Raw genomic sequence first — 27,679 nt, 5'->3', positions numbered from 1 at the left:
TCAAATTTCTAGGCTCCTGCAATCCTCCTCTCTTATCCTCCTAAGTAGCTGGGACTACAGGCAGGAGCCAAGGCCTCAACCTAATATGCTCCAAAATTAATACAAATTTTATTAGAAAAAGAAAGGTTTTGTAAGTCATAGGTAAAGGAACAATGAATCAGATCTATTTTTCTTATAGCTTCCTTACTCTTCCCTTCCCTCTTTTATTCTTTATCACCTAAAAGCTTGGTCACAAGTAAGTTCAAAAAGTTAGATAAAATATGGCTGTGAAAGTAGAAAATACAGAAAAATATTTAAGATGCTCACAGTAATTTTTAGAGTAAAGTTGGTTAAGCACTAGTTCATGCTCCACTTCTCCTTGAAAGGCCAACCAGTATTTTACTAACTATACTGGAAAACACACCTACTTGCAATTTTAATTAATCATTATAATTCAAAAACAGGAATACATAACTGACCAGGCCCTTTTGAAAATATAAGTACAAATCTTGGGGATATATGTTTTGAAGCTAGCCTCAATTCACAGACTGATAAATCTACTGTCCAAAAGTCACAAGGTTTATATCTTTATTGGTTCATCTTATAATTAAGTCAACATGGAAGAAATATGTACTTTTTGGATTAAACAAAATGTTTTGATAAAAATGGGAAATGTGTATATAAAAGCTGGAAAATTCATGTCCCCTGAAACTTGGTTTCCACCAGATGAATTTCAAATTCAGATAGTAAATACACATGAAGAAATAATCTAATGAATTCTATTCATCCTTTCCCCAAAGTTTTCCTTACAATTAAGATATAGGTATTATTTGTATGCAGAATAAACAAAATGAATTGGAAGATGTTTGGATAAAGAGGGAAGTGAATACTTCAGGAACTATTGTTTGCAGTTTGCAGAATAGGTTAACCTTCTCTAGGAAGAATAATGTCAATATAGCAGCACTATATTCACCAGGATTCCCCAGAGCCAATGTCGGATCATGTGGCAGGAAGCCAAACCTTCTGGCTGCTCACAATATCAATCAGCTTCCCTTTAATCTTCAGGAAGTGTCTCTTGAATTCCAATCCATCACCCTATATTAGAAATAGTATTCAAAAATAATGTCAAAATAAAAACAAAAACAAGATTATGCCCTAAAATCAATCTCTTTTTAGTGGTAATAAGAGACAAACATCCTTACATATATGTCTAGCTAAAATTTCCTTTTAGGCCAGTTTATCAAGACCAAATATCCTGGCAGAGATAATAATTCTGATGTAGTTTCATGCCCATCACTGTTTCTACTGCACTGAGCTCAGAGAGCAGATAAAATGGCATCCTCTCTGTTTCATGTGTTGGTATATCTGGACCTATGTCATTACATTGCATAGGCAGTAGGCTTTGGAAACTAACAATAAGCTATACAACTAAACTGAAATCTTGTCATAACACTATTGCAATAAAACCAACAGATTTAGTTATGAGACGAATTTCATTATACTACGATCTTAATAATTTAATTCCATAGTAAGCATCTGAAAAACAGTATTGCAGCAAATCTCTAATACAAGGAGTACTGCAGCAAATGCTCTAACACAGCAGCTACCCCTCCAACCCCTTTTAGAGACACATACAATCTCTCGGAAAATGGAAAAAATGTTACTTTGGATTTATATATTAAGGGCTATAAAACTATAACTTTAAAATTAATAATTCCTAAAGAAATCACAAATATGAACAAAAAATCTATGCATAATGTATCAATCACAGAAGTATTATAACATGTAAAGGTTTATTATATAATGAAATATTTTTAAACAAATCATAATTTTTATTAAAAGATAAATTAAGAAAAATATTAAAATGCTTCTAAATCTTAAAGGTGATTACTGCTGGGCAGGAAAATTTAGAATTATTTTTATTTTACCATTTTTTGCTTATCTACATTTTTCACAAAAGCATAAACTTTTTTTTTTGAGATAAAGTATCATAATGTTGCCCAGGCTGGAGTCCAATGATGCAATCTCGGCTCACTGCAACCTCCAACTACCGGGTAAAAGCGATTTTCCTGCCTCAGTCTCCCGAGTAGCTGGGATTACAGGTACCCGCCACCATGCCTGGCTAATTTTTTGTATTTTTAGTTTTACTATGTTGGCCAGGCTGGTCTCAAAGTCCTGACCTTGTGATCCACCTGCCTTGGCCTCCCAAAGTGCTGGGATTACAGGTGTGAGCCACCGTGCTTAGCAAAAACTTCTATAATAAGGAAAATGTCGGTTGAAAAAACAATGTTTGGGAAAAATAGATTAACAAAAGCACATGCTCTAAATGAAAAAGTTACATTCTATTTACAAATGCCACATATATACAAACATAATGGCATTTAAAAAGTCACATAGAAATATTTCCATAGAAAAATACTAAAATAAAACATAAAATTACCTTAGAAAGCCGGAAGTCAACCAGTATCTTATCATCCATTTCTAACAAATTCACTTTGAAAATGAGTTTATTGTTTCTCCTATCAGTTGTTGATATAGTAACCTAAAGCAACAAAAATAAGGTTAAGCCATATAGTATACCCACTATGAAGAACAGAATGGAAGTTCTTCCAAATCTACAAATAAAACTACCTGTAAGATCCAGCAAACCCACTATTGAGATGTTATCCAAAGGAAAGGAAATTATATGGAAGAGACCTTTGCATGCCTATTCACAATAGCCAAAATACAGAATTGGCCTAGGTGCCCAACAACAGATGAGAATAGGCCAGGCACCGTGGCTCATGCCTATATTCCAGTACTTTGGGAGGTCAAAGCAGGAAGACCTGTGAGCCCAGGAGTTCAAGACCAGACTGGGCAACATATCAATATCTCATCTCTACTAAAATTCCAAAAAAATTAGCCAAGCATGGTGGTGCATGGCTGTAGGCCCAGCTACTCAGGGAGGCTGAGGCAGAAGGATCACTTGAGCCCAGGAGGTCGAAGCTGCAGTGAGATATGATTGAGCCACTGCACTCCAGCATGAGCTAGAGTGAGATCCTGTCTCCAAAAAACAAAACAAAAAGTCAAGCAAACAGATGAGGATAATATGATATACATACACAATGAAATACTACTCAGCCATATAAAGAAATGAAATCCTGTCATTTGCAGCAACATGGGTGGAACTGGAGGACATTATGTTAACTGAAATAAACCGGGAACAGAAAATTAAACATCACATGTTCTCACTCATATGTGGAAACAAAAAAACAGTTGTAAACAATAACCAAGAGAGTTGGTAGCTGGGTATGGTAGTATGTCCCTGCAGTCCCACCTACTTGGGAGCCCAAGGCAGGAAGGTCACTTGAGCCCAGGAGTTTGAAGCTGTGGTGCACTATAATTGTGCCTATAAATAACCACAACACTCTAGCCTGGGCAACATAGTGAGACTCCATCTAAACAAATGAAAATACGCAGAAGATAGCCGGTGAACTGGTGTGGCTATACTGATACTAGACAAAATAGACTGATGAAAACTGTCAATTTAGCTAGGCATGGTGGTGCACACCAGTAGTCCCCACTACTCAGGAGGATCACTTGAGCCCAGAAGGTCAAGGTCAGCCTCATCAACACAGAGAGAATACATCTCTACAGAAACATTTTTAAAAAGCTGGGTATGTAGTGAACACCTGTAGTCCCAGCTACTTAGGAGGCTGAGGTGGGAGGATCACTTGGGCACAGGAGGCCAAGGTATTAATACACCATATTAATAAAGGGGGAAAAAATCCACGATTATCTCAATAGATGGAGAAAACATCTGAAAAAAATCTAATACTCTTTCATCATAAAAACTAAAACCCCACAGCTAACATCATACTTAATGTGGAAAGACTCAAAACTTTCCCCTAAGATCAAGAACAAGACAAAGATGTCCACTCTCACTATTTCTGCTCAACGTAATGTTGGAAGTCCTATCTAGAACAACTGAACAAGAAAAAGAATTAAAAGGCATCCAGATCACAAGAAAAAAAAGGTAAAACAATTTACTGTTTTAATATATCAAAAATAATCTTCATATATATATAAACCAAAAGAATTTGCAAAAAAAAAACTACTGGAGTTAATAAATGAGTTTGGCAAATTTTCAGGATACAAGATCAATATACAAAATTTATTTGCAAATATACTAGCAATGAACAATTTGAAAATAAAATTGAAAGAAATTCCATTTACATCAGCATCAGGATTAAAAAAAAGAATAAACAGGATTACATTTAACCTAGGAAGTGCAAGACTTGAACATTGAAAACTATAAAATATTCTTGAAAGAAATTAAAGACCCTAAAAAATTAAAAATGTCCCATGTTATTGGATTGGAAGATTAAGGTTTAGCATCCATAATCTAAAATCTGAAATCTAAAATGTTCCAAACTCCAAAACTATTAGGGTGCTAACATGATGCCATGAATGAAAAACTTCACACCTGATAAGTTTGCCTTCTGATAGTACAATGTACACTTTGTTTCTTGCACAAAATTACTTAAAACATTGTATAAAATTGCCTTCAGGCTATTTGTATAATATATGTACAAAGCATAAATAAAATTCATGCTTCATCTTGAGTCCCATCCACAAGTTATCTCAATGTATATGCAAATATTCCAAATCCAAACGAAGGTAAAATCCACAAAACTTTTTTTCCCAAGGACCTTGAATAAGGAAGACTCAATCTGTACTAAAATGGAAGTATTCCCCAAGTATATCTATAGATTCAATGTAATCTCTTTTAAAATTCCAAATTTTTTTCTTGCAGAAACAAATCAGATGATCCTAAAAGTCAGATAGAAAAACAAAGGGCCACAAATAACCAAAATACCTTGAAAAAAAAAAAAAACTTGGGCAACTCATACTTTTTTTTTTTTTTTTGAGACAGAGTTTCACTCTTGTTACCCAGGCTGGAGTGCAATGGCGCAATCTCGGCTCACCGCAACCTCCGCCTCCTGGGTTCAGGCAATTCTCCTGCCTCAGCCTCCCGAGTAGCTGGGATCACAGGCATGCGCCACCATGCCCAGCTAATTTTTTGTATTTTAGTAAAGACAGGGTTTCACCATGTTGACCAGGATGGTCTTAATCTCTTGACCTCATGATCCACCCGCCTTGGCCTTCCAAAGTGCAGGGATTATAGGCGTGAGCCACCGTGCCCAGCCAACTCATACTTTCTAATTTCAGAACTCACTACAAAGCTACAGTAAACAAAATAATATGGTAATGGCACAGCACAGACATATAGATGAAACAAAGAACTGAGGCCACAGGGGGAGGAAAAAGAAAAGAAAAAAAAATTGAGTCCAGAAATAAACCTACACATTTATCACCAATTATTTTCAACAAAGGTTCCAAGACTATCCAATTGGAAAAGATGTCTTCAACAAATGGTGCTGTAAAAACTGAATATTCACATACAAACATTTGAATTTGGACCTTAATTCATACCATATACAAATATTAACTCAAAAAGGACAAAGACCTAAATATAAGAGCTAAACTTTAAGACTGTAGTCCCAGCTCCTTAGGAGGCTGGGACATCTAAAAGAAAGCATAAAGTATAAATCTTTATAATCTTATATTAAGTAACAGTTTCTTAAATTTGACACTAAAACATAGGCAACAAAAGAAAAATTATAGATCCACTGGAATTCATCAAAATTTAAAACTTGTGTACATCAAAGGACACTAACAAAAAAACGAAAAGAATGGAGGAATTTTCTCCCACAGAATGGGAGAAAATATTTGCAAATCAGGTATCTGACAAGGTTCCGGTGTCCAGAATGTACAAAGTACTCTAACAACAATAAAAAGAATCCAGTTAAAATATGGACAAAAGATCTGAATAGACACTGTTATAAAGAAATGGTCAATAAGCATATAAGAATATGCTCAAGATCATTAGTCATTAGAGAAATGAAAATCAAAAGCAAAATGAGATAACACTTCACACATACTAGGATTGTTATAGTAGAAAGCGGGGGCAGTAAGTGTTGGCAAGGATGAAGAGAAATTAGAACTCTCATACATTATTGGTGGGAATGTAAAATGGTACAGGTGCTTTGGAAAAATCACTTCACAGTTTCACAAAAAATTAAATGAAGAGTTACCATATGTTCCAACAATTCTACTCCTCCATATATGTCTAAGAAACTGAAAACATATGGTGACACAAAAACTTGTACAAGATTGTTCGTAGCAGTATTATTCATAATGACCAAAAAGTAGAAACAACCCAAATGTCCATCAACGGATGAATGGATAAACAAAATGTAGTACATACACACAATGGAATATTACTCAGCCATAAAAAGGAACAGCCAGGTGCAGTGGCTCACGCCTATAATCCAAGCAACCTTGTGAGGCTGAAGAGGGCAGACTGCCTAAACTCGGGAGTCTGAGACCAGCCTGGACAACACGGTAAAAACCTGTCTTTACTAAAATACAAAAATTAGCCAGGTGTGTGGGAGGTTGAGGCAGGAAAACTGCTTGAACCTGGGAGGCAGAGGGTGCTGTGAGCCAAGATCACAGCACTCCAACCTAGGCAACAGAGCAAGACTCTGTCTCCAAAATAAAAAGGAATAAAGTACTGATCAATGCCATGAACCTTGAAAACCTTATGCTAAATGAAAGTAGACAGACCTAAAGGACTACATGCTATAAGATTCCATTTATGTAAAATGTTCAAAAAAAGGCAATCCCTAAAGAGAGAAGGTAGATTCCAGGTAGCCTAGGAATGGAGGAATAAAGAATAAGGAGTGACTACTAGGTACAAAGGTTTTTTTTTTGCTTTTTTTTCCCCCCTGTGGATGCAATGTTCTGAAATTAGACAGGGGTGATGATTGTACAACCTTGTGAATATACTAAAAATCACTGCATTAAAAATTTTAAAACGGTTAAAGTCATGATTTTTATATTATGCAAATTTTATCTCTATGAGTCTAACTGAAAAAGAGTGAATCACCTATAGGTGAGAGGAATATCAGGCTGGCCTCAGATTTCTACACAGTAACAGTTTCCCTTTTTAATTTTGAAAACTCAAATCTATAGAAAACTGAAAGAAGAGTACAATAAATAACCATATAGTCTTCACTGGTCTTATCTATCAAGATGTGTGTGCTTGTCTTTATGTAGCTGTTTACCCTTCTTTCTTTTAAAGTTTAAACTGAATGAAGATATCACTTCACTTTAACTTTCCTTCAATATGTTTCTCTTTTGAACAAGGATATACTCCTACAAAACGCAGTATTATCACACCCAAGAAATCTGATGCTAATACAGAAACATTACCTAACATACAGTCCGTATTCAAATTTCCCCAATTGTTCCAACAATATCTGTTATTTTTTTTTTTTTTTCAAATACATGATCTAGTGAAAGATCATGCATTGCACTTAGTTATCAGGAGGCCTCTTTAGTCTCCTTCAATATAAAACAGCTGGCCTATTTGTCTTTCGTGATGTTAACATTTTTCTGAAAAGCTTTAAAGACAGTTTAGAATACCAATATTTATGCTCTAATAATATAAACAATAAAAACTGACAGCTGCAATAATGGGAGATGGGAAAAAGTATGGGACTGCTAATGTATTTGACTTTCAGGGTAGGCAGTCAACTGTTACTGTCTACAGTTTAAGCATATACAATTTTAAAGAAAATAATGATTCCAGCTACCTAATATTTTTAATAACACTAAAAAGGCCTTTTAAGAAATATTATTTCTTAGACCAGGCATAGTGGCTAAAAAAGAAAAAAATATACATTATTTCTTAAGGTAAAGAATATTTTACTAGTTTATTTTTCAAATTAACTAATTACTATATATTTCTAAGTGTGTTTGTTTGAGACAGAATCTCACTCTCACCCAGGCTGGAGTGCAGTGGTGTGATCTCGGCTCAGTGCAACTTCTGTCTTATGGGTTTCAAGTGATTCTCCTGCCTTAGCCTCCCCAGAAGCTGAGATTAGAGGCATGTACCACCATACTGAATAATTTTTGTATTTTTAGTAGAGACAGGGTTTCATCATGTTGGCCAGGCTAGTCTTAAACTCCTAACCTCAGGTGAGCCACCTACCCTGGCCTCCCAAAGAGTTGGGATTACAGGCGGGAGCCACCATGCCCAGCTTGTATTTTAAAAATATACAAATGATAGTTTTTACTTGAATATTTAATTTTTTTTTTTGAGACAGTCTCACTCTTATTACCCAGGCTGGAGTACAATGGCATGATCTCGGCTCACCACAACCTCCTCCTCCCAGGTTCAAGTGATTCTCTTGCCCTAGCCTTCCAAGTAGCTGGGATTATAGGCATGTGCCACCACATCCGGCTAATTTTTTATATTTTTAGTAGAGATGGGGATTCTCCATGTTGGTTAGGCTGGTCTCGAACCAGGTGATCCACCTGCCTCGGCCTCCCAGTCTCCAAAGTGCTGGGATTACAGGCATGAGCCACTGTGCCCGGCCTATTTAAATTTTTCTTCAGGAAAAGTTATAATGAAAATCAATGAAACACACCTGATTCATACAACTCTTCTTCCACTGATAGCCCAACTTCTCACAAGTCTCTTTCAGGCTTTGATAAGATTTGTCTGCATCCAATTTGGTAAAGAATCGTGTCATTCTTTTGACCAACCGCTGCCAGGGGTTCTATATATCAAACAGAAGACAACTAAATAAATCCATTATGACTAAAGACAGTAAGATCATAGCCATTTAGTCTGACTTAAAATTCTTTTGCATTAAGGATTCCCTCCCCTTTCTTCTTTAACCAAAAAAAAAAACCATGTGATTTAAAAGTTATATATCTTAAGATTTTCACAATAAAAAGGGACTTTAAGACAATAACAAATAAAGAGCTGCCATTATTTATTTAAAAAATTAAATTCCCTCACCTGTGAAGATCCTGGGGTGCCAAGTAACTGACTATTCAGAAGCATATGATCAGGACATGTGGGCTGGGAAAAGCTGATCCCTTGTACCAATTTATCAATGTATGAGGGACTGGTATCCCATAAGGAATGACCTGTACGTGGTTCTGGCTGAGAACTAGAGTACTTCACATTTTCTTCACTGAGGCATTAGGACAGAAGGAAATATACATTTAATAAAATAAAATCTATCATGCCTTTCTTACATCACACAAACACTCTCACACAGTATTATGTCCATTGTTGATTATTATAAAAAAATACATATATGTATTATTCTTCATGGGGAATACTACAATCAAAAACGACTTAATCTTTATCAGTCTTACCAAGAAGCACTGTTTACTGGAGAGAAGTCCAAATTGGATTGAATGTGCTTAGAGAAGCCACTGGGAGACTCTGACATACCACCTGAAGTGACTCGGGGCCTTTTTGCCCCTAAAAAAGAAAAAAAATACAAATGCTTTCAAGTCTTCTATGCAAATGTGTTTTTAAGTTAGCCCAACTGGTAACTTGAAGAAGTAAAACTCTTTCTAAATCTATTTATTTAACACAAAATATTTACAAGATATAAAACAAAGTCTTCCTATATGACTTTATAAAAAATGTGGTCAAGTTATTAAATTACTAAGATTCACTTGTCAAATTAGGTATTTCACAATACCGAAGTATGACCTGTAGGCGTGTTCCAAGTGTGAAGTATGCTCAGGCCACAATCTTAATGGCATCTTTTGTGGGTAACAGAAAAATGTTCCATGAAAACGACAGACCTGGCTAAAGGACTAGAACTTTTAAAAATAAAAAAAATGTATGATAATAACAATAAATATTATGAATCTTCTCTAGCCAACATTCTTTGATTCTTTACAATGAAGATTATACTCAAAATGACGCCACTATAAATTTATGGTTACAATCCCTAGCCGAACCTCAATATTGCCAGATAATTCTATTTCCTTCTCTAGTTAGTTTCCTTTCCTTTTCTCCACAAGGATCATTTCAAAACTACACTTCTGTGTAATTTCCAAGACTACTGTCCAGTACCTAAACTACCACCTCCCATTTCAGAGAGAAAATAAAGCCATTAGACAGAAACTACATCAACTTGTCCGCAGCAAATCTGCTAAGTTACTTGTATTACTACACATCCTTTCATTCCTTCCATTCTCCTATGGAATGTTCATCACTCTACTCGTGTTCCAGAGCCCATATCCTTCTACCTCCTGAGGGATCTTGATCCTCTGTTATTCATTCCCTTTCTCTTAGACTGTCAGCCTCTTCCTCTCTACAGGATCTGTACCCAAACCACTTAAACATGCTAAAATTTTTTTTAAACCTGCTTTTTATTTATTAATCCATTCATTCAAATATTTTATTAGATCTACTCTGTGCCAGGCATTATTCTAGGTATTAGGTATTCAGCAGTGAGCAAAACAGAAAAAAAACCCTTGACCTCTTAAATCCTACATTCTATTGAGGAGAGACAAAATAACATAAAATAAATTTAAATAAAATTAAAAATCAATAAGCTAAATGTACAATGGAGGAAAATAAAATGAAGAAATGTGTTGGACTGCATATGTCCACAAGATAGTAAAAACTTTAAAAATTTAAGAAATGTATTAGAAAGAAGAGGATAGTTTTAAATGGCATGGCCAGGAAAGGCTTATTGAAAAGATGACACTGAAGTCAATATCCAAAGAAAGTGAGAAAATAAGACACGCATCTAAGTTCCATGGGAAAAAGCATTTCCAGGCATAGGGAACATTCATTACAAAAACAGTGAGGTAGAAGTGTGCCTAGAGTTTTTGGAGAACGAGAAGACCACCATAGCTATGACCAAGGGGGAGCAAAGCAGAAGTGAAGTTGGAGAGGTAATGTAAGGGACAAAACTGGGTAAGAACTCACAGGTCATGAACTGATTTTAGCTTATACCATTGGTGAGAACTAAAGCATTGGAGGATTTAGGTAGAACAATGAGATATTCTAATTTATTTTTAAATCAGAACACTCTGGAAAGATATCATAGTAGTATGGAATGACAGGGTAGCAGTAGAGGTGAAAAAAGGTAATCGGATTCTAGAATTTTTTTTAAGATAGAGGTTAACAATTACCTGGTGGACTGGGTGTCAAGTAAAAGAGAATGAGAAAAATGAAGGATGACTCAAGGTTTCTGATCTGCATAATAAGAATAATGCAGTTGCCGTTAACCAACATGGAAAAGACTTAGAAAAGAAATGGGTTTGAAACGAAAAGATCAGTAACAGTTTGGAACTCATCAAGTTTGAGATGCTTAACATTCAAGCGAAATTTGAGAGGGCAGTTAAGACATACAAGTTCGGAATTCAGAAGAAAGGTCTAGGTTGATATAAATGTGACTATCAACATATAGTTTTTTTCAGAGCCACAAAACCAAATACTACTACTAAGGGAGTGGGTGTGGAGAAAACAAAGGAAATCCATAGATTCAGCCCTGGAGAACTCCAGTAGTAGAAGGCTGAGCAAATGAAAGAAAACCATCCAAAGAGACTGAAAAGGAGCAACCAGTGAGAAGCACAAACATCAGAAGAGTAGAATGGCTGGAAGCCAAATGAAGAAAGTGTTTAAAGGAGGAGGGCATGATCAACTGTAAAAAATACTGACGAGATAAAACAAGATGTCTGAGAACTGACTACAGTAGTCCCCCTTATCCACAGATGATATGTTCAAGTGGATGCCTGAAAGTACAAATGGTATCAAACCCTACATATGTTCTTTGGATCTAATAACCAAATTAGCTACTAAATGAGTTACAAGCAGGTAGCACATAGAACATGAATATACTAGAAAAAGGAATGATTCACATCCCAGGTGAGATGAAGCAGGACAGCACGAGATTTTATCATGCTACTCAGAATAGCAAACAATTTAAAACCTATGGTAGGGCATTGTGGCTCATGCCCATAATCCCAGCACTTTGGGAGACTCAGGTGGGTCGATTGCTTGAATCCAGGAGTTTAAGACTAGCCTGAGCAACATGGCGAGACCTTATCTCTACCAAAAATACAAAAATTAGCTGGGCACAATGGCTCACACCTGTAGTCCCAGCTACTCAGGGGGCTGAGATGGGAGGATCATTTAAGACCAGCAAGTAGAGGTTGCAGTAAGCCAAGACCATGCCACTGCACTCCAGTCTGCGTGACAGAGTGAGACTCTGTCTCAAATTAAATAAATAAATAAAATCAATCTATGAATTGTTTACTTCCAGAATTTTCCATTTATTCTTTTCAGACCTCAGGTGACCACAGGTAAGGATGGACTATTACACTGAACTTGGCAACATGTTCCAAAAATCACTGTGACTTGGTAACAAAAACTCAAAATTAGTTTTGAAGTGTTAGAAATGAGAAGCAATTTTAGAAATGCTCAATTTTGAAGAAAATGGATTGGTAGAGAAAAGAGGGGTTAAGAGAAATTTTATTACCATTATGATCTGATTTTTAAAATGGGAGAAAAAGCATTTGGTATGCTGATGAGAAAGATCCAATAGAGAAGGAAAAATTAATAATGTGGGAGACAGAAAAACTGCTAGACAAAGTCCTTGAGTAGGTAAGAGAAAAATCTGGCTTAACACCTGTAGCAATTTATCCACAGCAATATAGGACGAAGGAGAATATTATGAGTTTAGAGGCAGTTAGTTAGGGGGAAATGGTGGTGGAAGCTTGCATAAGTTGTCTTGTGGCTGCTTCTATTTCCCAGTGATATAGGAAGCAGAGTGAACAACTGAGAGAGAGAATGGGGAAGAAGATAATAAAAGTTAAGGGGCCAGACGCAGTGGCTCACACCTATAAACCCAGCACTTTGGGAAGCTGAGGCTGAGACCAGCCTGGCCAGCATGGCCCAGCTACTCAGACGGCTAAGGCACAAGAATCACCTGAACTGAGAGGCAGAGGTTGAAGTGCTACAGCCTGGGTGAATGCAAGTCCCTGTCTTAAAAAAAAAAAAAAAAAAAAAAAAAAAGAGAGAATTAACGTGATTTAAGGTAACAGGATAATGAAATACATGGGGAAATAAAGCCCAAATGCCAGGCAGAATTCAGGGTCCACTTAAGATTAGTAATCCTGAATTTAAAGTGAATGTTTTTGGGTATTTTTCTCCTGCTGCAATCCATTATGCAGATACAAGTGTGGAGTACATAGAAAACTACTAGATTAAACCCAGAAACTACTTACTGGGTTCTACCCACTAAGTATGATGAAGACACAAGGGGACAAGGAAGTTGAAGATTATGAATACAAAGCAGTTATTTATAATGACTAACCTAAAGATTTAAGATAGGTAAAAACAGAATCAAGGACCTAGAGAGGGAGCAGGTAAGAGACTAAAGAGATAGAATTAATTAACTTCAAGTCCAGCTAGAGTCAAAGGATTGTTGAAGTCAGAATATTAAGGGAGGAAGTCCGAAAAAATCATACTGGTCATCAGTGCAGAGTGTTCAAAGACAATATCACTATAGGAGAAAAGGTCAAGTAACAGTAAAGTCAGGATATCAGGATGATCCAAATAAATATTTAAATATTCAAGAATCATGACAAAAATGATATCAACAATCATGTTGGAGACTGTGATAGTACGGCAGATGTTTTAATTTGAGGTTCAAAAGTTAGAAGGGAGAGAGATACAGGAAGATGGGAGAAAGTGACAATGAAAAATACGGAGAACACCTGTGCCATGTCCAGATCAAAAGACATGAGGGTATGGGAAAGAAAACACCTACCACTTTAGAGGAAGCTGTGTCCTTAGGGGAAAATTGGACTTTAAGTTAGAACGAGGAAAAGAGAGTTAATGTTTAAATATTAACTCTTTTCTGTCCATGAGGATAGAGTTAAACATTAATTCTTCAATAACTCTCAGAATGTTTCTCATTCATCATCTCTAGTCATTGTTCTTTCTCCTCCCATTCACGGCCTAACAGTCCTATCAACACTATTTTTAAATTTCTTTTGGAATCATCTCATTTCTGCAATACCATTGCCCTAACCTACTCCAAGCCACCATCTTCCCATATCTAGACAACTAGCAGAAAGGCCTACAGCATTCTGAATATTTCCCTAATCATAAAAAACAATGGAAGAAAACAGTAGAAGTCAGGGAGATGTTTTAAAACCATTTAAAAGATATGACTATGCCATATTCTTGCTTAAAATCTCTCAAAGGTCTCTCCCCAATGGTCTTAAGTTAAAGCCCAAAATCTTGAACATAGCTTACAAGGTGTTCTTCCACAAATTGGCCACTAGCCATCTCTCCGGCCTCATCTCAAACCTCTCTTCCTCTCCCACTTCCCAGTTTACTCAATTCACTCAATAAATATTTAATGAGTGTCGAGGGTACACCACATACTGTGCTAAGGACTGGTGATATAATGATAAACACAACAGACATGGCTTGTGCCATACTGATCTTTCAAGTTACTCAAATGCACCAGACTTTCTAAAACCAAAAATTTTTCAAATACTGCTTCCCCCGTTCAGAATTAAATCTGCCACTTACCTTGCCTGGCTAGCTTCCCTTTAATCTTCAAATCTTAGACTTAATGTCATTTCTTCAGGAATAAAATTCTTCCCTGTCCCTTATGACTTGGTCAGACATTTAGCTATAGAACCTGACTTTCTGCTTTATAATTATTTAAAATTATTTTTATGTTTTTTCCTACTAGACATTATAATCTCCATGAGGACAGAGACCATACCTATCTTGTGTTGTTGACTTGTGACAATGACTTTGCAATTACCTTTTCTTCCACAGAAAAATAAACAAACTTGTAGTTTAAGAATATTACCTTTCTTAAGGAGTTTGTTATACCATCTATCTTTTTTGATGTCTGGAATGGTAATTCTTGCTGATGGATTCTCAACTAGGATTTTATGCAGCAGAGCTAAAAACAAACATTAAGACAACATTCACGAAAACAGTCACAGAGATTAGAGAAGCCTATGGCTTGTGGTAAGAAACACATTTTCTGTTGGCTTACTAAATATTATTTCTAGGGAAGAGAAATAATTAAAGCTACTAAATTACGGCTTTAATTTCATGCAGTTGTCTGTGTCTTGGAATAGTTTTCGCTGATCTGATTTGCAATTGTTTGCCACTGAGAACAAGAGCCAGATGGAAATGTTTCTCCTCATGTGATAAGATTAACAAAAAGATAGAGAAACCCCTCTTATCCATTTTCAATACCAAATTTCATTACTTCAATGTCATGTTCTCATCTGACCTTATTCACAGTTTTATAAAGAATATTTACTTACCGATAACTTTTTAAGACAGTAGTCTAACTAACCATCCTAAGGTATCTTGATTTTCTTGAGAAAAAATTCATATAGCTCTCTATATCAAAATTATTTCCTAATGGACCAAAGATTCGAATGTAAAAATGAAGCCATAAAAACACTAAAAGAAAACATGGGGAACTTTTAAATACTAGAGGTAGAAGACCTTTCCAGTGATAATATAGTCAGAGACCATAAAGGACAAGATAATAGATTTGAATGTCAATACAGCAAAACAAAATGAAAGTAAAAGATAAATTGTGAAAAATATTTGTACAAATGCAAAGGTCAATATGTTAAAAAATAAAAAAATGTAATCCCAGCACTTTGGGAGGCCGAGGCGGGTGGATCGCGAGGGTCAAGAGATCGAGACTAATCTGGTCAACATGGTGAAACCCTGTCTCTACTAATTATACAAAAAAAAAATTAGCTGGGCATGGTGGCGCATGCCTGAAATCCCAGCTACTCAGGAAGCTGAGGCAGGAGAACTGCCTGAACCCAGGAGGCAGAGGTTGTGGTGAGCCGAGATTGTGCCATTGCATTCCAGCCTAGGTAACAAGAGCGAAACACCGTCTCAAAAAAAAAAAGGAAAAAAACGAAAAGAAAAAACTTCAAAGTAGTAAGAAAAAAATAATATCCTTGACAAAAATGAGCAAAATAGACAAAAAACTAATACATACATAAAGGGTATACAACTTCATTAGTATTAAATTTAAAATAAAAAACTATCATTTATAGGCCTATTAGTTTTTTTCTTAATGTAAATTGATGAGACTGTGATAAAATGGTTTGAACTTTCAGGAAGCAATTTGACAATATAAGCCATAATAATAAAAACTACATCCTTGATCCTGCAATTTTGCTTCTGGGGATTTCAATAGACAATTTAAGGGTATGTGCCATGATTAAGTTACAGAGATACTTATCCTATCTCTTTTATATCTGTGAAGATTAGAAAAATCTCCAACAAAGTGATTAGAAGAATATAGTAAGGCATATCTGCATGGCAGAATATCATCACAGACTCTAAAACAATGATGTAGACCTACAATTATTGTCATGGAAAAATGTTCACAGAGCATTAAAACCAAAAACGTTTACAAATTAGTGTGATCTCACTTTGTATACACACATAAATAATATACATATATTGATTATACATAGGCCACATTAATGATGTTTCAGTCAAGAATGTACCACATGTATAACAGACAGCCCCACTAGATTATAATACTATATTTTTACTATACTTTTTCTATGCTTAGATACACGAATACCATTATGTTACAGTTCCTTACAGTACTTAGTATAGTAACATGCTGTACAGGTTTGCAGCCTGAGATCAATAGGCTGTACCATTATACCTTAGATTTATGGTAAGCTATACTATCTAGGTTTATGTAAGTATATTCTATGATGTTCACACAATGATGAAATCACCTAAGGACACATTTGTTAGAGTACATCCCTGTAATTAGGCAACAAATGACTGTATTTGCAACAAAATATAGCACATATCAAAACTTTTATTTTTAAATAGAAAACCACTTAAAAGCATAGATTCAAGTTGCTCTGAATATACATTCCCCAAAATATTTTTAAAAATCTGTTGCAGAGTTCTGGGACTAAAGAGTTATTTTTTCCTTTTTATTTACAATTAATAATTTATAAAAATCATGACATAAATTTAAAAGAAAAAAAAACATAAGAAAAAATTCAAATAGCATTAGACTTCATATCCAAGAAATCAATACTCTTTCACTCAAGATAATCCAGTTACCTAGAGGAGCAGAATCAAGTTTTTTCCAAGGGTTGAGGTATGTTTTTTTTTCTTTCCAGTCAGAATATTCCTGACAGTTGTCACTGGGTTGGTCCCATGGCAATTCTAAAAACAAAGCAAGTTCATTTTCTTGAATGTTCTTATTTACAAAGATTTCAAGGAAAAATAATACAAATCCATGAAAAGTTCCTTTGAATTAATTCAATACAGTTTTCAAACTAAGAATCCCAACTTGGAAAGTTTAGAGACACTTCAAAGATAGATAAATCAGGACAGGCATGGTAGCTCAGGACTGTAATTCCAGCACTTTGGGAGGCTGAGGCAGATGGATTGCTTGAGCCCAGGAGTTTGAGACCAGCCTGGGAAACATAGTGAGACCCCAACTCTACAAAAAATAAACAAAATTAGCTTGGTGTGATGGCATGCATCTGTAGTCCTGGCTCCTCAGGAGGCTAAGATGAGAGGATCACTTGAGTCTGAGAGGTCAAAACTCATACCACTGTACGGCAGCCTGGGTGACAGAGCAAGACTTTGTCTCAAAAAATAAAAAAATTGATGAATCACTTCTTGCCCTAGTCTTGTTTTCAAAAGTGTTTACATGATCCATAGAAAAGTACTGTGATATTTAATAAGTATGCATGCCTCATCTTAAAAAAATATTTGGGATTATAAGTAAGTTACTACTTGCAACGTACTAAACATTTGTGTCCCCCTCAAAAGTCATGTTGAAATCCTAACTCACAATGCAATGGCATTTGGAGGTGGGGCCTTTGAGTGGTGATTAGGTCCTGAGAATGGCATCCCTCAAAAAGTGGTATTAGTGCCCTTATTAAGACCTTATTAGTATCTAATAAAGGCTCATGTGTCCAGCCAATATTGTGTTTTTATAGGGTACTAATTATGTAATTCCAGCACTTTGGGAAGCCAAGGTAGGCAGATCACTTGAGTCCAGGAGTTTAAGACCAGCCTGGATAACATGGGAAGACTGTCTCTAAAAGAACACAAAAAATTAGCCAGGTGTGGTGGTGCACACCTGCAGTCCCAGATACTCAGGGGACTGAGGTGGGAAGATTGCTTGAGCTTGGGAGGTCAAGGCTGCAGTGAGCCTTGAATTGTGCCACTGCACTCCAGCGTGGGCAACAGAGTGAGATCCTGTCTCAAATAATAATAAAAAAAAACTCAGACACAATGTCTCACAAGATCTGGTCAACAGACACACACACACACACACACACACACACACACCCATACCCTCCCACCCCCAACACAGTACTTTGGGAGGCTGAGGTGAGCAGATCACTTGAGGTCAGGAGTTTGAGACCAGTCTGGCCAACAACATGGTGAAACTGTCTATACTCAAAATATAAAAATTAGCTGGGCAGGATGGCACTTACCTGTAAGCTGGGAGGCTGGGGCAGGAGGATCACCAGACCCAGGAGGCAGAGGTTGCAATGAGCTGAGATCATGCTACTGCACTCCAACCTGGGTGACAGAGTGAGACTCTGGTCTCAAAAAAAAAAAAAAAAAATACTAGAGGGCTTGCTTCAGCTCTCTTGGCTGCCCACCATGTGAGCATACAGCAAGACAGCCATCTGCAAATCAGGAAGAGGACCCTTACTGAAACATGACCAGGCTGGTTCCCCTAATATCATACTTTCAGTCTCCAGAACTGTGAGAAATAAATTTGATGTTTATAAGGTATGTAGTCTATGATACTTTGCTACAGCAGCACAAACTGATCAAAACACTATTAAAATACTGCTACAGAAGCTGAGTGCCATGGCCCACGCCTTTACTCCTAACAGTTTGGGAGGCGAAGACAGAAGACTTGCTGGAGGCCAGGTGTTTAAGATCAGCCTGGACAACACAGCAAGACCCTAACTCTACAAAAAATTTGTAAAACTTAGCCAGACATCTTGTGGCTGGCAGCTGTGGTCCTAGCTACTTGAAATAGTGAGGCCAGAGGACTGGTGAGCCCAGAAGCTTGAGGCTGCAGTATAGCTCATTGTATTCCAGTTTGGGGAACAGAGTGAGACCCTCTCTCTTAAAAAAGAAAACAAAAAACCATTATATAAATATGAATTCCTTGGTTTATTTCATTTATTTCAGAATAACTAATCTGACTTTTCATAGGACAGGAGTTTTACCATGATTAAGCAGTTCTTACCTCCAGCGAGCATTGCAGTAAGTACTATTCCACAGGACCAAACATCAACTGGTTCTGCATGAAATTCTCTTTTCTTCAGAAGTTCTGGAGCAACATATGGTAAAGTACCACACATCTTGTTCAACAAACGCTCACGATTATTATACCGAAACACTGTTGCCAAGCCAAAGTCTGAGATTTTGAGGTTATCTAAACCAAAAGAAAAAAAGATGGCACTGAATAAAAATGTTTTGCAAATAGATATACTTGCAGGAATAAGTTTTATTGAGAAAAAAATCACTAATGTTACTTAAAGTTTGTAGAACTTCAAATAAGCAAAATAAACAAATCTAAAAAAATAAAAGATATCATCACCTATGCTAAAAGTAGAAAAAGGCCTCATCTCTTCTATTAACTTAAAAGAAGTATTATCAACATGCAAAACAGTCTGGATCAGATTAAAGCAAGAAAGTGGAGTCAGAGGGGCTGCCCTTCTGGAAAAGAGCACTTTAAACTTGAGCTGAAAGCAAAGCAAAGCCCTTCATCAGGTAGGGTGGAGGGCAGGAAGGTAACCTCGGTAATATGTTAGGCACAACTTTCTCAGCAGCAAACAAACCCAGTTAGCAGAAGAAAATATCTCAAGACCAAGCAATATTCAACAAACCACAATGCTTTTTTTTTCCTTCAAAGTAGGGAGTCTGAGAAAAAGAGGAAAAACTCTGTACCAAAAAAAAAAAAAAAAAAAAAAAAATCAGAAAACCAAACCTCCACCCTAACTTCCCATCATTAATACACACAAACTGCAAGCAGGACTTAACTTATATTTAGTGAATATCTACTGCAACTTAGTGATAGACACTATGCCAGCCAATGCAGGTAGCAGATAAACCAGTAAAGACTGACAATAGAAAACTGTTATGAAGATTATAAAAATATAGAGCACCACAGGATCTTAAAGCACTACAGAATCTAACGCAGTCTTAAGAGTTAGAAAAAGCCCCCTATTCTCAGAAGGCATTTTGGCAAAACATACTAAAATGTGAAATACTCACTCTTTGAACTAGCAATTCCCACTTCTATATCCATAGGAATAATCCTTTGCCATACCCGGCAAAAAAAAAAAAAAAACCATGCCCGGCAAATTCAAAAACAAGAATATTCATAGCAATATTTATAAACAAATGATTAAATATTATAATACATTGTACAATGGAAAATGTGGAGGTAGGTTTTAAAAAAAATAAGGTATATCTATACATACTGACACTAAATAGTGTACAGGTAGGACAAAAAGGCCAATGGCATAAAAAATAGTATAGCATGACCCAATTTTTATATTGGCCCTTTACATAAATTTATAAAAGTCATTACTGTCCTATTTTATTTTTTAAGTTATAAACAAATTAAATGTCTCAAAATAGGGGACTGATTCTTTAAAAATCAAGTACATTCACACAACATGTAAACCATTGAAACATTTACCTCTATCTGACTTAGGAGGTAGCTAATGTGATTATCTTTTTCTTTTCTTTTTTGTTGAAAATGGTCTCACTCTGTTGCCAAGGCTGGAGTGTAGTGGTGTGATCATGGCTTACTGCAGCCTTGACCTCCTAGGTTGAAGTAATCAATCCTCCTGTTTCAGCCTCTCAAGTGGCTGGGACTCCAGGTATGCACCACCATGCCTAGCTAATGTTTTCTTTAATTTTTCATAAAGACAGGATCTATATTGTCCAGGCTGATCTCAAACTCCTAGGACCAAGCCATCTTCCCGCCTCAGCCTCCCGAAGCGTTGGGATTATAGGCATGGGCTACTGCACCCAGCTGATTATCTTTTTAATAGCTATTTAAGACACTATCTGGTCAAACCACCAAGACTGAGTTCCAAATTACTTATGAGTAGTAACCACTTAAAATACTAATGGATAACTGTAATATTCCTTGGACTTCATTATGTCTGCAACGTAATAGTTATGTTAGAGAACTGCACATAATGAAAGTTAAATTTAGAAATGTGATTAGCTCTTAGAAAAAGAAAACACATACTTGTGATGAAATAAACAGGAGAGTTGATACATGTCTACATTTCATTATAGTATTTTATCTAAGAATTTTTGTGTACCTGAATTTTTAAAGTTTTAAATAAACAGAAGGATGTTAAACACTGGTAACATTTTATTTCTTTTTTAAAAAGATTACTAAATAGAAACAAAATATTAATTATATCTTGTATGTTAATACAAGATCTAAAAAATAACAACGTAATAAACATCCACTCACTTTAGTAAAACAATGTTCTATGTCCTTTGAAATCTGTAAATACTTCCTTAAATATACTCTCTCCCCCACCTTCTTAGAGGTAACCCCTATTCTTAGAGGTAACCACTATTCCCCCACCTTCTTAGAGGTAACCACTATAATAAAACCTTCTTAGAGGTTTTATTATGCCCTTGCTTTTCTGTGTGAATTTTTTTTCTCCAGGTTTACATCCCTGAACAGTATACTGTGTTTACATATTTTTGAACTTTGTATAAATAGAATCAGACATATGAACTCTTTTGCAACTGTTCCTTTTTGCTCTATATCATTATATACCTGAAATTCATCCATGCCACTGTTATAGGTATAAGCCATCCATTTTATAATTTACTGATAGACATCTGGGTTATTTACCGTTTTCTCCTATATTAAAACCACCACCACTGTGAGCATTCTTATATATGAATAATGTTCTATTTTAAACTAGGTGGGTTAATACATGTCTATTTACATTTCTTTACATTATATATAATTTTTGTGTACCTGCATTTCTAAAGTTTTAAATAAAAATAAAGAATTTTTTTCTTTGAGACGGAGTCTTGCTCCACCCAGGCTGGAGTGCAGTGGCACAATCTTGGCTCACTGCAACCTCCGTCTCCAAGTCCAAGCGATGCTCCTGCCTCAGCCTCCTGAGTAGCTAGGACTACAGGCGCACACTACCATGCCCAACTGATTTTTGTATTTTTAGTAGAGACGGGGTTTCACCATGTTGGTCAGGCTTGTCTCAAACTCCTGACCTCAAGATCCGCCCACCTCAGCCTTCCAAAGTGCTGGAATTACAGGCGTGAGCCACCATGCCCAGCAAAAATAAATATTTTTATGTTATACAAACTCAATTTAAAGGGGTAAAAAGTAAAATCCACATGCACATTAGAAAAAAGCATGTTATCGGCTGGGTGCGGTGGCTCACGCCTATAATCCCAGCACTTTGGGAGGCCAAGTCAAGCAGATCACTTGAGGCTAGGAGCTTGAGATCAGCCTGGCCAATATGACAAAACCCTGTCTCTACTAAAAATATAAAAATCAGCTCGGTATGGTGGCTTGGGCTTGTAATCCCAGCTACTCAGGTGGCTAAGGCATGAGAATCACCTGAACCACAGAGGGAGAGGTTGCAGTGAGCCAAGATCATGCCACTACACTCCAGCCTGGGCAACAAAGCAAGACTCTGCTTCCAAAAAAAAAAAAACAAAAACAAACAGCCGACCATTTGTCAAGCACTATTCTAATACTAAAAATAAAGCATTAAACCAGGCAAAGACTACTGCCTCATAATTTACATTTCTATTTTGATTCTGACCCTATAAGCTAAAGCTTTCACTATCCATCCTTGTCAATCTGATGGCATCCATAAAATATAACTAAATGTTTTACGTATTTATCCAAGTCATACATAAAAAAGAGTTAACAGGACAAGTCTAAGGTCCAGGGTATTCCATAGGAACTTCCCTTTATTAATCCATTGAAGAATTATTTTAAACTGTTCTTGGCCAGGCACAATGGCACACACCTATAATGTCAACACTTTGGGAGGCTAAGGCCAGTAAAGAGCTTGAGTCCAGGAGTTCAAGACTAGCCTGGGCAACAAAGGAAGACCCCCATCTCTACAAAAAATTAAAAATTAGCCAGGCATGGTGGTACCTGCCAGTAGTTGGTCCTAGCTACTCAGGAGGCTGAAGTGGTAGGATCACTTGAGCCTGGGAGGTCAGGGCTACAGTGAGCCCGGATCACAGAGTACATTCCACATTGGGCAACAGAGACCCTTATATTCTTATACATAAAGTGAGCTAGCCTTGCACCTAGGTCAGATTTCTCTACCTTATCTGCAATTGTATTGCATAATGAGACTTGTGATTTCCAAATATACTAAGTCTCCAAAATTTCCTTGATTTTTCAGATTCTGTCTTGACATTCCAGTAATGCAAAAGACTTGATTTTACTTGTAAAATAAAATAATTTAGGTACCAGTGACAAAATGCTAAACTTACCCCTTTCATCCAATAGAAGATTTTCTGGTTTAATATCCCTGTGAGTTATTCCAATACCATGCAGATAAACCTAAGAGGGAGGCAGAAAGAAACACACCAGAATTTGGTAATGTAATTTATTCTTACTAATTTTAAGTAAAAGGGAAAGAGACAACTATACCTACCACCCCTGCCATGAGTTGATGGAAGAACCTCTGAGCATCTTGTTCAGGCATGCCTATATCCGGCTCTAAAACAATTATGAAAGTTAGTTTACTGAATAAATATAATCAGGTAGTAACCATATAGCTTCTGAATTTGAAGCTTAGACATTATGAATGTACTTAAGCAAACAGAATCAAATGCCAACAAAAAATTCAGGAGTCCACTAACAGATACAGGGCTTAACTCACACATTCACCTGTTAGATGGCAAAACTAATATCACAGGAAAAATATAAAGAGAAAACCAACATCCAGATCAAGAAGGCAAGCCATGCCTTAAAAGCTGCTCTTCTAAAGCCCCTGCTTCCTCTTATACTAACACTTATTTATTCAGTATCCTTCAAATTCTCCCCTTTTTCTTCTAAATGCTATGCTAATATTTTTTTCATGCCTGAAATATGCCAAGGGAGAAGTCTGGGCAAATCTAAGCCAATTTCACTAAATATTTTACAGATTATACTTTTTATTATTTAACTTTTTTTTTTTTTAAGAGATAAGGTCTCGCTCTTTCACCCAGGCTGGAGTCCCTGGAGTGAGATCATAACTCACTGTAACCTGGAAGTCTAGAGCTCAAGCGATCCTTCTGCCTCAGCCTCCTCAGTACCTAGGATTACAGGCGTGTACCACCACACCTGGCTCAGATTTAAATATCATATAGTCTCACACTACAAAGTCACTAATGCCTGTGAAGTCCTTCATGAAACACAGTTTTATTATAAGAGTTCTTTTATCAGTTTTTTTTATACTTTGATCTCTCTCATTAACTCCATTTCTTTTACCCTCAATTCTCTCCTGAGTCACACTGGGGATCCTATTACCTGTATCAGTTTTTAATTGTTAATACAATAGCTTTAAATTATAAATTTAGATCCACAAATTTATTTTATGTACTTCTCAGTGTTCTGTAATATCAATTCTTTGATTCTACATAGATTAAGTATTAATAGCAAACACAGAATTTACCTAATATACAAAAAGCAATCCTAGAAAATTCTTAATTATTTCATGTAAACCGGAAGGAAACAACATGCTATAATTTTAGATCTGTAAATACATACAATAATTTCATGTAATGAGAATATCTACAAAGAAAAAAATTGTATAGGCAATACATTGCATTTAGGATACAGTGCATTTATGATGTACCATAAAACTACAGTTTCTCACTCTTAAATTTTTTAAGACACCAATCTTAATCAAAATCACTTACATAACTTGGGAAAGGAGTTTTCTTTCATTGACTCTACGTATGCTTTGATTATTAACACCAGTTTGAAAAATTCTTTAAAGATAATTTATTCCAATTTCACTGTTGCATGAGCAATTCTGAAAGGACAATGACTTAATAGCATACCCAAGATTTAAAAAACAAATTTAAAAACTTGTTTAGAATAATTATCTTAAATTTTTTTCCATACCTATTCTGTCAAAAAGCTCTCCTCCACTACAGTACTCCAGAAATAAATACTGGATATTGCCTTCTCTCCTGTGACCATAGAATTTTACAACGTTTTCATGATTTAGCATTTTATTGATACAGATCTCTTTCTTAATATTTTCTGGACAGTCTACGGCCCGCTTCATATCTACAATCTTCACTGCGACCGCTTCTTCAGTTATTCTATTCACAGCAAGTTGAACTCTAAAAAGGAAAAGAGTTTTAACATTACAGAATACCATTTCTTCTAAAACTTCCAAAGGTTATACACGACCCATCTAAAACTATTTTACCTTTATTAATTTCTCCACAAGGGAGAAACCAAGGAAATAGTTTCTGCTATGTTTGCAATAGATACTACTCCTTTTTAAAATGTGAAATACGACAGCTAACACTCCAAAGAAGTCCTTATGTTGTCACACAAGTCGTTTAATAAACACTTCATAAAACAGATTGAGGTAATTCTAAGCCACATCACATATGTACATATTCTACTCATATACTTTTAAGAATATTAATCCCATACTATATGTGCCTGTGTAATTGACCGTCCTAAGCATCTATGGGGTAGATACTATTATTGCCATCCTTAAGATGGTAAAGGAAAAGTACACAGTGACATTAGAAAGCTTGCCTAAGATCACAAAACAACGACCAGTTTGTGATAGAGCAAGGATCCAAAACCAAGCAGGCAATCTCCGGAGTCTGCTCATTTGCTCAATTAACCACAAAGCTTAAACCCTGAGAAACAATCTGTGGGCACAGAAACAATAACTTCGTGTCCCTTCCAGCTCTTTAGAAAGAAAACTTTTTTTTTTTTAAAAAAAAAGGGAAGAAAAAAATATTAATCCTAGTAAAAGACTGTGTAACTATAGTTGCCAAAAGACTTGGATCTCAAACATCTACTCACCAAGTCACCAGAGTATTAGACTCCAAAACAGTGAATATGCAGACAGAAAACAAAGGCAAGGTAAAAGAACTCAAACTCACTCTCCATAGGCACCTTCTCCCAGGGTTTGCACCAAGTCCCAGTCTTCCACAAAGGGCACTGCCATGACTCCACGGAGCACCTTGGCTGTAAAAGGCAGGAATCCAGAAAAGATGGAAGGCTAGAGTAAAATCACCTATGAAGCCACTGCGCCCCGCCTCTCCCCAGGATTCCCCACGAGCAATAACAGCTCTTGCCTTCCCCTTATATCTCATCCATATTTATCCAGGTCTTTCAACCACGAGCAACTATTCTAAACGTGGGCATTTTGTCGTGTAACTCACAATCGCTATTCATGCCACGCACACCGAAGGCTGAAATTCTGCCCTCCTCAAGCCTAGAGTAAATTAATCGTGGTGAAGAGGTGGTGGACAAATGCTTTCTGGGGAAAAAGGTAGGAGAGATGGGGGTCTGCGGAAGAGAGTAAGGGGATACAGGGGGCGGAACTGGGCAGAAGACGCCGCGGTAGCGCCTCCACCCAATCGCTCAGCTCCAATTCCCATCCCCGTCCACACCCGACCCGTCCCAGAAGCTGGGGCGGGGCCAAACTGCCTCGAGAGGAGTAAGAAGGACTGGGACCCAGAAGGACGGCGCCTAAACCCCAGGGGTTCCTAGCCAGCAGCAAGTTAGTCCTTTCTCCCCGCTCACTCCCTCCACCCCGACAACCGGAACCTCCTGGTACCACATTCCTCCACCCTCCGAAACCGCCCCTCCGCAGGAGTTTCTCCAATCCCCTGCGCTAGTCAATGCTAACTTTCTCCCACCTTGCCCGTCTCACTAATCTAGACCCCGAACTCCTTCTTTAGAATCTATTCCTACCCTACCGGCCGCCCTTCGTCACCGGGCTGTCCTTTGCCCACCACTGCAGGAATCCAAATGCAGCGCTTTTCCCGCCAAAACTTGCTGCCGCAAACGCGCGCACCCGTGCCGTAAAGCAGGACAGCGCGCGTTACCGTGTCCCACCCCTCGGAGGATCGGCTGCTCCAAAAGACTGACGGTGCGAGGTTGCCGCTCCGGCCCAGGGTTGCTTTGCAGTCGGGGAGAGATCCTGGCTGAAGAGATTTAAGGACGGCGGACTGCGTCGGCGTGAATTGAGCTCTGGGCCCAAATATGAAGTGGCATCCGGTGTGTGCGGCTCGGCTAGGCCGTGCTCGTCCACTGCCGGGCGGAGCCGAGGCCTCCACGCCGAGGGTGCGCGCGACCGACCGCGCTGCGCTTCCAGGCGGGGCTGCGGGCATCGCTCCGGGTCGCGCTGGACCTGAAAGGCTGCACCGCTACCTGCTTGAGGCCACCAGCCTGCGACAGGACTGTGAAGATCACAGTTAGTGGGTGCTGCAGAGTGTTTTGTAAACTTCAGCGTGCGGTACCCGTGGTGTTGGAGCCGAGAAACTAGCAGCAGCTGCTGAGAGCTGTGAAGAATGAGAGGAACTCCGTGTAGGGAGCGAGAGGCATCGAAATGACTGGCCACGCATTGTGTGTGTGGCGTGGGAAGTTTCCCAGAGAAAGAAAGCAGTTTATTTTGGAACTTGAGGTAAAGTCAGGATAACCAATTTTGCTTTTTGTCTGTGAACCGGCTCCAAAACAGT

The 27,679-nt window shown here is 37.3% G+C and overlaps 1 protein-coding gene across 4 annotated transcripts; it reads right to left on the bottom strand.

Moving 5' to 3' along the window:
* Positions 1-535: 535 nt before the first annotated feature.
* On the bottom strand, positions 536-27,266 carry CHEK1 (checkpoint kinase 1). Of its 4 annotated transcripts, none has more exons than XM_035265005.3 (13): positions 27,047-27,266; positions 26,096-26,180; positions 25,086-25,309; positions 23,629-23,693; positions 23,465-23,534; positions 19,185-19,373; positions 17,018-17,122; positions 14,748-14,843; positions 9,259-9,367; positions 8,894-9,071; positions 8,517-8,648; positions 2,420-2,521; positions 536-1,074 (listed from the first exon to the last, which is right to left on the bottom strand). In XM_035265005.3, exons 2-13 carry the CDS (start codon positions 26,158-26,160, stop codon positions 979-981), a joined length of 1,431 nt encoding a protein of 476 aa, XP_035120896.1. In that variant the 5' UTR covers positions 26,161-26,180; positions 27,047-27,266; the 3' UTR covers positions 536-978. The 4 variants fall into 4 exon arrangements, with proteins under 4 accessions (XP_035120896.1, XP_009005316.1, XP_009005317.1 ...); XM_009007068.6 differs by lacking the exon at positions 27,047-27,266 and adding an exon at positions 26,913-26,973; XM_009007069.6 differs by lacking the exon at positions 27,047-27,266 and adding an exon at positions 26,918-26,973.
* Between the last annotated feature and the right edge of the window lie 413 nt (positions 27,267-27,679).

This window comes from Callithrix jacchus, chromosome 10, assembly GCF_049354715.1.
Source record: "Callithrix jacchus isolate 240 chromosome 10, calJac240_pri, whole genome shotgun sequence".
Classification (NCBI taxonomy): Eukaryota; Metazoa; Chordata; class Mammalia; order Primates; family Cebidae; genus Callithrix; species Callithrix jacchus.
Note: the sequence above shows the minus strand (reverse complement) of the source record. Positions and strands in the feature narration are given on the sequence as shown.

Excerpts from the sequence above, each read along its gene's own strand:
- CHEK1 (XM_009007067.6), bottom strand. Across the intron at positions 23,694-25,085 it reads AGAGCTTTTTGACAGAATAG|AGCCGGATATAGGCATGCCT; the intron begins GTATGGAAAAAA and ends TAATTGTTTTAG. Across the intron at positions 8,649-8,893 it reads GCACCCCAGGATCTTCACAG|AACCCCTGGCAGCGGTTGGT; the intron begins GTGAGGGAATTT and ends TTTGATATATAG.